The following is a 9,686-nucleotide window of genomic DNA, read 5'->3' as shown; positions in this document are numbered from 1 at the left end:
TCACGGAATTCTGACTATCAAAGTCTACTATAAAATTGTGTGAAATAACGTCATCGGACCATAAAACTAACCGGGACAGAACGGTTGTTAGGAAGAGGAGAACTCGCACACATACTTTGTGTTTTACTATTATAATGCAAATATCGGTTATCATTTATCACTTCTCGAGACGTCCGAGACATGCTGGATAAGTCTGTGACGTCACGTCATTGTTGGTGTAGTCCTTCTGTCTCCAACATGTTCGCTCACATCGTGTGAAGAAAAGTGCGGTTTTTATTAAGTCAAAATGGTATGGGTCGTCAAGTCTTGGAACCCAACTGCTGAAAGTCAAGTTGATGCATCAGGTAAAATATACAGGAAACCAACAGACGAATCCGTCATCACGAGAAACAGAGGCAGATCTTATGAAGTGTCACAGTATGTGTTCATTGTCACGAGGGGTGTCCAGTTTAACGTGACAGCTTTCCTGAACAGAAACAATAACGGTAAGTCCAAGGAAGCTGATCGTGATGTCGAAACTGCCGCGACCCTCGCTGGATCCAAGTCCTACCAAGTGTTGCCCCAAACTCTGGGAGCCACAAGACAGACGCCACGGTATAGCTATCTGAACAGACGCCACCCTGAAGCCCACAGAACACGCAGTGAAAGGGAAACACGGCTCCCAGTCCAACACCATAGACTGTGTGTCGGCATAGAGACTAAAGCAACAGCTGCGGTTCAAAGTATATCAGGACCCAACCAAGACAGGAGGGCAGCTGCTGAAGTTTTTTCACCAAGACGTCAAACATCCCATGGTTATGGAAAGCTGTCTTTACATGAGGACATCGATGTGTTTGAAGCTGGGAACCGGGAAGACCAGGCGACATCTGATGTTTCTGTTCAAACAGATCACCAGTGCGGCCCGCCATGTTTCAGCGAACTGTTCCAAGAAGTATCTCTATTCAAGTCTGTCTCGGAGGTTCCCGAGTCTGTGAAGAAAGATCTGCTCCGGCTCTTGTGCGCGCCGCTACTCGATGGCGGCTACCAGAGAGGTGGGTGTGCATGGTCCAGTCTGCTGTCGGATCCGGCTGGAAGAAGCCACCCCAGACCCTGCCTTGCTGGATTGCAGGAACCGTTTCACAGTGCAGTGACGGACATTTCGGGGTCTTACGGGTATCTCGAAGGAGACACACCTGAGCCAAGTTACGAAAATACCCAGGTCGATGACCTTTGCTATAGAGGGAGTCACAGGGCAAAAAGGTAATCTTACTCTTACAATGTATTCATTTATCCGTTAGTATATTCTAGTTTCTTGGCCGTGTTGAAGTTATTTTCCTTTGTGGTTAAACAATGTCCCAATCGAACCTTTAAACAAAATGAACACTTTCATCAGAACCGAAGCAGAAAGTCTGCCTGTCCAAAAGACCCCATTCCCTCAAGATATATATCTATTAAATGTTGCAACATTGTTTTTTTTTCAGGGAAAGCAGTTCATCGGAAGGTTTTCAGAAACATGTTCTTAGTTATTATGACTTCACGAGTGACCTTTGTTTGACAGAAAACGGTCCTCCTGAGAGGTGAGTAGTTTAAGTTAGATCGAGGTTCACATGAATAGTTCCTGTCACACACTTGATATGTGTTAATAATATGTGGTCAAGTTAGAAGCCATTGCTTTTCGCGAACACCTAGTGTCATCACTATTAGATAGTGGTTCATAAACACACGCTAATAACACAGAACAGGATCGGGTGGTCGGGTCGCTGACTTGGTTGATGCATGTCATCGATTCCTATTGCGTGGATCGATGCGCATGATATGAATCACTGGATTGTCTGGTCCAGACTCGATTATTTACACACCGCCGTCATATAGCTGGAATATTGCTGAGTGCGGCGTTAAACATCAACCAACCATGTGGCGAGTGCAGAGAATGTTTACCCTTTTCGCGAATACTTGGTGTCATCACTGAATCTGTGGTCCATTTATATAATTTTCATCACTATTTTGCCCTTTGTGCCCAATGGAATCTGTTTCGACAAATAATCGAGACTGATTACTCTCTGGCATTGATGTTTTATATTTATGATTATGGAAAGGGTTTGTGGCTTTTATTTGATGTTGAATTTGATGTTTCAGGGCTGAGTCTTCACATTCCTTACTGCACAATGACTTCAGCCACGAGGATGACATCCTGGACATCCCTACCTTAAGCATCCTGTCTCCACCGCATGCCTCTCTCGGACAAGCCTTCAACAAGGATCATGACATCAGCTCTCTGTCCACCCTTGACCACGATGAGGACAAGCTAGCCAGCCATGAACCCTTTCCTTCTGAGTACGTCTTCAAGAGGGTGTGTGGACCTTCCTTCAGCATGTCTTCAGAGTTCTGGCACATCAAGATTCCAATCCTTCCTTCACACATGGTCGACTACAAAGTTGAGCCAGATGGCCTCACTGAAATAGTCATCGGCTCTGGGTCTTTCGGGGAGGTGTATGCAGCAACACTAACGGTGTCCCCTGGCCAGAGTAGAGATGTGGTGGTTAAACAACACTTTACAGACAGGACAACACAGGCGTCCATCACTAATGAGGCAAAGATCACCATGTACCTTGAGTCCACAGGCTGTGTCCCCATCTGTTATGGACTATTGAGTGACGAGGAGGATGGTTACAAAATCGTGATGGAGTATGTTGGTTCTGGACAAACGCTCCGTGATGTTATTTGCGAGTCAGATGTACCAAGATTACACTGGCTGAATATTGCGTGCCAGCTAGCCAGTGGACTGAAAAAAATCCACAAGAAAGACGTTCTCATTAATGACATCAAGTCAGACAATATCCTAGTGGACATGTCTGGAGAACTGCCCTCGGTCAAGTTCTGTGACATGGGAACAGCATCATACAAATCAGGGGTAACATACAGAGGAGACATGAAGAATGGTTTCCATCTCGCTCCAGAGACACGAGCTCATGCTAAGACAACCCCCGAATGTGACGTATACAGTCTTGGAAGAGTCCTGAAGAAGATACATTGCGTCTCCCACATCTCAGGCTTGTTGTCACTTTCTGATATGTGTATGGCTGAGGATCCCGCTGTCCGCCCCACTCTCTGGACTGTAAACCAGCGGCTGCAGGAGGAGAACATAAATGAGGCCCTGTTCCCCACGCTAACTGTGCCATCACATGGCTACCTGGACTCCATTCATGAGGAACCAGAGGAAGAATCGGCCGGATCTGTACTTAAAGTTAACACACCCATTGACAAAGATCCACCTACAGCTGTGTTACGTGATAATAAACCTAGAAGAAGCAATAGGATCATCGGGTCTAGCCAAGTTTCACCATCAAATATGAAATTGTCTGGCAGATCGAGCGATGAGTTGCTCGGAGCACCAGTTGTTCTGCACACAGGAAGCCAACGAAAAATTGCATCCGTTTCTAGAAGTCCTAAGTTCAGAGTTCAAACAAAAGCACTAGGATCCAAAGACATTTCAGATCCTACTCGTGGACACATCCAAGGCACGCACGACACAGCCGCTAGCAAGAACTCTCCTGCGTGTCGGGACCAGGTGTTAGAGACAGAAAGTCAAGGTGAAGATGATAGGTGTATCTCGACTGAGGTTGCTGAGACGACGTCTGATGCATCAAAGAAGTCTTTTGCTGAAGGAAGTTCTGTGAGCTACTTTGCTACTCCTGAGAGTTCCATCTCTACCAAAGTTGCTGAGAAGACTTCAGCTATTGCAACAAGGAAGAATGTTGCTGGACCAAGTTCTGTGAGCTACTTTGCTACTCCTGAGAGTTCCATCTCTACCAAAGTTGCTGAGAAGACCTATGATGTTGCAACAAAGAGGAATGTTGCTGGACCAAGTTCTGTGTGCCACTTTGCTACTCCTGAGAGTTCCATCTCTACCAAAGTTGCTGATAAGACTTCAGCTATTGCAACAAGGAAGGATGTTGCTGGACCAAGCTCTGTGTGCCACACTGCTACTCCTGTTAGCTCAATCACCATTGAGGCTGCTGAGAAGACCTGTGATGTTGCAACAAGGAGGCATATTGCTGGACAAGGTTCCATGTGCCTCTTTGCTACTCCTGAGGCCTCATCTACAGAAGTTACTCAGAGATCCCAAACACCAACAGAAGCTCGAGCTCCCCACGTAGCCGCCATCCACTGTCACTGCGAAGCAGAGCTGGAGGTGTACAAGCAAAGTGGGGACACACCAGCGTATGAGGATTATCTGCCCCTGATTTTGCCCATAGTAATGCTTCTCTTTGGGGTGTTTGGGGTTGTGTAGGTTAAAGAGGGGAGTGATGAACATCTATTTCGGAGAATAATCAGTCTGTTTTACTTGTGTTTGAACATTTATGGTGTTCTTGTTTTGCACAGCTCAGGCGCCAGTCAAACTTCCCATTGTACATTCACTGAACAAGTTGTTCAGCACAGCTCGGGCGCCAGTCAAACTTCCCATTGTACATTCACTGAACAAGTTGTTCAGCACAGCTCGGGCGCCAATCAAACTTCCCATTGTACATTCACTGAACAAGTTGTTCAGCACAGCTCGGGCGCCAGTCAAACTTCCCATTGTACATTCACTGAACAAGTTGTTCAGCACAGCTCGGTCGCCAGTCAAACTTCCCATTGTACATTCACTGAACAAGTTGTTCAGCACAGCTCGGGCGCCAGTGAAACTTCCCATTATAATTCACTGTATTAGTATAACAATGTTCTCAGAGTGAATGTGTTTAGTCCTATGAGTGAATGTGTCTGCACAGTACATGTGAATGTGTTTGTGCACTAATATAACGGATATTTTTGCAAAGTGATATGACTGAATGTGTTTGAGAAATGCTTAATTAATGCACATTGATAATTATTTGCATGTGTTAAATTGGACATTGTGGATATATGGACCACAGAGCTTTGAGTTGTGCAGTCAAGGACAATGAAAACCTGTTTATCATTCACATTGTGTGCGTGCGGGCATGCGTGCGTGTGTGCGTGTGTGTTTGTGCACCAGTTTAGAACATGTAGCCCCAAAGTAAATAAATTTACATCTTCTATGCAAAAGCAGGCTGTGATTCCAACATACAGGATATTCTATGTAATGTGACCTTGGCTTTTAGTGCATAAATAAAATAATGATAAAATATTTTTTCATGTATATGAGTTAGTGAAAAATGTCAGCATGTGGCAATGGCAGCGTGAAAGTAGTGTACACTTATATGTATTGTAAAGACTCTTTGTGTATTGATTGGACAAGGTCCATGTATAATCCATGGGAATGTTTCCTTTGTCAAAAGTCGATGTTTGTGAAATATCACATTCCCTTCCCCATCATTATTCTCCCACTTTGTCAGCTGCCATACCTATACCACAATAATCCACCAATAAGGATGGAGCTTTCCTTTATAAGAATGTTGTTCCAGGTTATACAATCATGTTAAATGCAATCTTTGAATAATTATTGATATTTGTTAGTTGAATAATTTCAGCTGGAACACTATCCACTGGATTAAAAGTGTTACCATGGGTTAAAATGTTGTATTTAAAACACAGAAATATTAGAATGCAAGATATGTTTGTAAACAGTAACTCAAAATGCAATGGAAAGTCATATATATTTAGACAGTATGTAAAATATAGCTTTATTATTCAAGACATGTTTGTACATAGCCACACCTGTGTAAAACACATTAGTTACTTGAAGTCTTCTATTGTTTATGATGTGATGTATGTAACAGCAATATTATACAACTAGAACAAGTATTTTTCATGTATTGAATAAATGAACATTTACAATTAATTTAGTTTGGTGTTATTGTGAAGCAAATTCATTGCATGGTCCAGTCCTCTTAGGTGCCGCAATTCGCTGTGCAGAGTTGCGTCTCTTGGGCACGCCAGAAACCTATGATTGTGGGTTCAAATCCCTCTTTGCCCCAATTATGTTTCTAGGTTTGTCAGCACCATACCCGTGCTCGTGGGTTTCACCGAAGTGGTTGAGACAGAGACATGCATCAATTCAGGCTTTCCTTCCACAGTAAGCTGACACGCCGTGATATAACTGTAATAACATTAAAAGCAGCGTTAAACCCAACTCACTCACTCACTCCTGAGGCAAGGAGTGAACTGACTGTAAAAGTCCAGCTTCCACCCTTGCCAAACTAGGCTGGTATTATGGAGTTACATTTTGGCTGGTTTAACGAGTTTATGCATAGTCCAATCAAAATCGCGCAACGAAATCACTGTCATGCAGATTTCGGTCGATTGCAGGATTTGCAGAGCATGTGCACCGCCAACTTGTCAACAGATATTTTCCAATCCATATCATGTTTTTAATCAAGGCACTCGCGTGATTTTTTGCACTTCACGATGTAAGAGCTGTTTTATCACAATATAGATCTTGATTATCGATCAGATCGTCTTGAGTGGGTGCTGCCATTTTGTTTGAAACAAATGCAAATGATGGAATCTGATTAGTCCATAGGAGAGGCATAGGAGGGACATAATGCGTAAAATACACTGGTGGTGCTACGATTGAGCCCAGGAATTCCAGTCTAGTGGACTGGGTGGAAACTGGACTTTTATAGTCAGTTAACTCTCTTGCCTCAGGAAGATGGACATGGTCTTGAGATGGGTTCTTTCCTGAGCTTGACACCCGGTGTACCAGGCTAAACATTCCCAGGGGAAGGTTTGGCCCAGGACCGTTCAAGGGGGGAAGTATGGCTAGGGTTGGGGAAGAGCTGGCCTAGCCTACTACTTCCCTGGGGAATAATAATTAGAATAATAGGGTTTGCACAAATATTCCTGTGCAGAGTAGGGCTCATTTGACTTCCTTGAGTGATACATGGCCTCATTTCATAAGCTGATAAGAAATTACCATACTCGACATCACACCACACCAAATCTGGACAAATGTGGGATTAGAATCCACATTCAGTGGATCCTGACATTGTTAAGGGACACTACTCTGCAGAGCTAATTGCAGTGTTGTCCACAGTTCCTTTGTTTCAATCCAATGTTAAAAAACACATTTAAGCAATATTTTACAATTCACTTTGATTTTATTGAATGAATGTACATAAAATATTCATGAACCTGTATTCAGTTGGTATTCTATGGTTGCTATTCAAACATACTATTTTGGCAAGGAAACACTGATAAATAAAAACTAATTACAATAATAGGTGAGAATCCAGTTCTCATCACAACAAATACACCTGGGAGATCCCGAGGGGGGTGGGCGTGGGCGCGCATGGGGTACATTCCCCCTTTTTCAGACACCCTAGACACCTCAACTGTGCCCTCCGTTAAGTGACTTCATTACATGGTATGATGACACACTTGGCTCTGCCTCTGAATACAATATATCTAGAAGCAATTCATATTTCACAACTTTTGCTTGCCGTACCCTCTAGTGAGGGAGTGAGTTTGATTTTACGCCTCTTTGAGCAATATTCCAGCAATATCAAGGCGGGAGACACCAGAAATGGACTTCACACATTGTACCCATCAAAAATCTCTAGATAATACAATACTTTACAAGGGAGACAAAGAATCTTTGGCTCACCTGTATATTTATTTGAATATCATATCAGATCAGATCTATAGAATAGTTCACAAGAAGATACTGGAAAACATGGTCATGGGTTTCTAATATACTATCCTCTAAATACCAAATACTTTAGAAGGAAATAGTTCTATAATTGACAACTTTGTTTGTTGTATTCATAAATCTCTAGATTTATAAATCGTTTGAAATAGAGCCTGGAGATTCTGTAGCTCACCTGAATTTTTCTGTATTATTACGTTAGATTTGATCTGCCGTGAGGCGAAATGGGGTTTAATATGCCCCCATGAAGATCCAGGCAAAAATTGGTCTTCGGCAAACCATTCTTGCCGAAAAAGGCGACTATGCTTGTCATAAGAGACCACTTACGGGATAGGGTGGTCAGGGTGCTGACTTGGTTCACGCATGTCATCGTATCCCAGTTGCGTGGATCGATGATCATGATGTCAATCACTGGATTGTCTGGTCTAGACTGGATTATTTACAGACCACATCATATAGCTGGAATATTGCTAAGTGCAGTGTTAAACAACAAACAACAACAACAACGTTGATATTTATAACTAACAAATCAAGTGATGACTTGGTTTCAGCACAAGGACAAATTAGCACTCACTCAATCATATAAGAATCAGATCTTAGTCCTCGGTACAGCGCCTGAACAGATTTCTGACACGACTGTGGGATCAATATACAAAACTTCAGCTTCATGAACACAATGGTGTCCAAAAAAACACTTAAACTAGATAAACATGTATGAAGGTCAAGGCAAATGCAGGGCAAATACTTCAATTACGCTCATAATTAAATAGTACAAGTTCCAGTTAAGCTAAGGACAGCCAAAGGGCCATGTAACTTAAATGGATTTCTAGGAGTAATGTTCTGCGACACTTTATTAAATATTGGTTTATGGATTCCAAAGAACAGTTACTTTTGTTTGATATTTTTAGGCATACTGGGTATTTTTTTCTTTTTCTGATCTATTAAAGATAGAGACAGCAGGCAAAATAAATAAACTTAAAGAACATGGTACTTTTTGATTGTGGTGTTTCATTGCTGTTGGTTAATTCGATAAGCAATAAAATAAAGTGTTGCCTCAGAATGGTTGGAGAATCATTTGGGAAGGTTTGGAGTTACGGTAAGGGGTTTAAATAGTGGTTGGTGTTGGTGTTGGTGTTACATTGTAGTTAGGGTTAGGTAAATATTATAAAAACACAGATCTGCCCAAAATTTGTCTTTCTACAAAATAGAAATGGTCTCATCAAATACTGGTAGCGAGATTTTATAATTGTTCACAACAAGTAAAGATACAGTTTGTGAAGCCCCATCTTTTCTGCACTTATGAATCCCTCCATGCGCACAGTCTTGCTACAAAGCTGTTGTAGTCTTTAGCAAGTACCCAGAACAGCTTTGGAAACTCCATGATTTAAAATCTCACCCAAGTATCAACACAAGGCAACACAAGTTTAATACTCCGAGGCTTGCACAGGGGTTTTAAGCTTTCATCAACAAGTATTGACATGAGGGTTAGATTCTATTTATCATCCAAATCATTCTTCCTTTTTCAGCTTGTAAACAGTACCTTGAAAGCAAAAATTAGAGCTGTAAACAAGCTTCAGTGGAAGAGTGATTTGATTGTGATATGTCATGGTAACCGATGATGTCACAATGGTCCGCAGACCATTGTGATGCTATTCACTGTAGTGATATATCCTAGCAGATGTTGCTTGATTTCACTAAGCTATATCTCCTGTGGAGGCGTTTGGATATGATATAATTAAATATGGAATCTGCTTTAATTAAATATTTATGTCATTTCAGTTGGGTTTACTGACAAATGTTTTAAGCAGAGCTCCAGATAAGCAGAGTATTTGCATAATTTGCTAAAAAAAATATCTGGAGCCCTGTTTAAATGTAGAATTCTAAATTCTAACAAGATAACTTCACAACATAATGAATACACATGAAAGAAAAACACAAAAATGATCAAATATTCAAAAAAAGCATTTGGTTCTGTGCTGTATTACTTACTACCCATACAGAATGTACACAATGGCTGGCTGCCATGGTAACTAGTTAACAGCTGGTGAACAAGGTCACTAGTGAAGTCTCTACATGATGCTGTGGAAATCACAGAAAGTAG

The 9,686-nt window shown here is 41.9% G+C and overlaps 1 protein-coding gene across 1 annotated transcript; it reads left to right on the top strand.

Moving 5' to 3' along the window:
* The first annotated feature begins 229 nt into the window (after window positions 1–229).
* On the top strand, window positions 230–5,999 carry LOC124149146. The gene is made up of 3 exons (XM_046520525.2): window positions 230–1,239; window positions 1,461–1,556; window positions 2,116–5,999. Exons 1-3 carry the CDS (start codon window positions 287–289, stop codon window positions 4,268–4,270), a joined length of 3,204 nt encoding a protein of 1,067 aa, XP_046376481.2. The 5' UTR covers window positions 230–286; the 3' UTR covers window positions 4,271–5,999.
* Window positions 6,000–9,686: the final 3,687 nt, after the last annotated feature.

This window comes from Haliotis rufescens, unplaced genomic scaffold, assembly GCF_023055435.1.
Source record: "Haliotis rufescens isolate VD_foot unplaced genomic scaffold, xgHalRufe1.0.p SCAF_39, whole genome shotgun sequence".
Lineage (NCBI taxonomy): Eukaryota > Metazoa > Mollusca > Gastropoda > Lepetellida > Haliotidae > Haliotis > Haliotis rufescens.
Note: the sequence above shows the minus strand (reverse complement) of the source record. Positions and strands in the feature narration are given on the sequence as shown.

What these genes read in the sequence shown, in the direction of transcription:
- LOC124149146 (XM_046520525.2), top strand. Translation starts at nt 287, where the DNA reads ATGGTATGGGTCGTCAAGTCTTGGAACCCAACTGCTGAAAGTCAAGTT. An exon ending in GGGAGTCACAGGGCAAAAAG is followed by an intron (nt 1,240 to 1,460) that starts GTAATCTTACTC and finishes TTTTTTTTTCAG; the next exon opens with GGAAAGCAGTTCATCGGAAG. An exon ending in GAAAACGGTCCTCCTGAGAG is followed by an intron (nt 1,557 to 2,115) that starts GTGAGTAGTTTA and finishes TTGATGTTTCAG; the next exon opens with GGCTGAGTCTTCACATTCCT.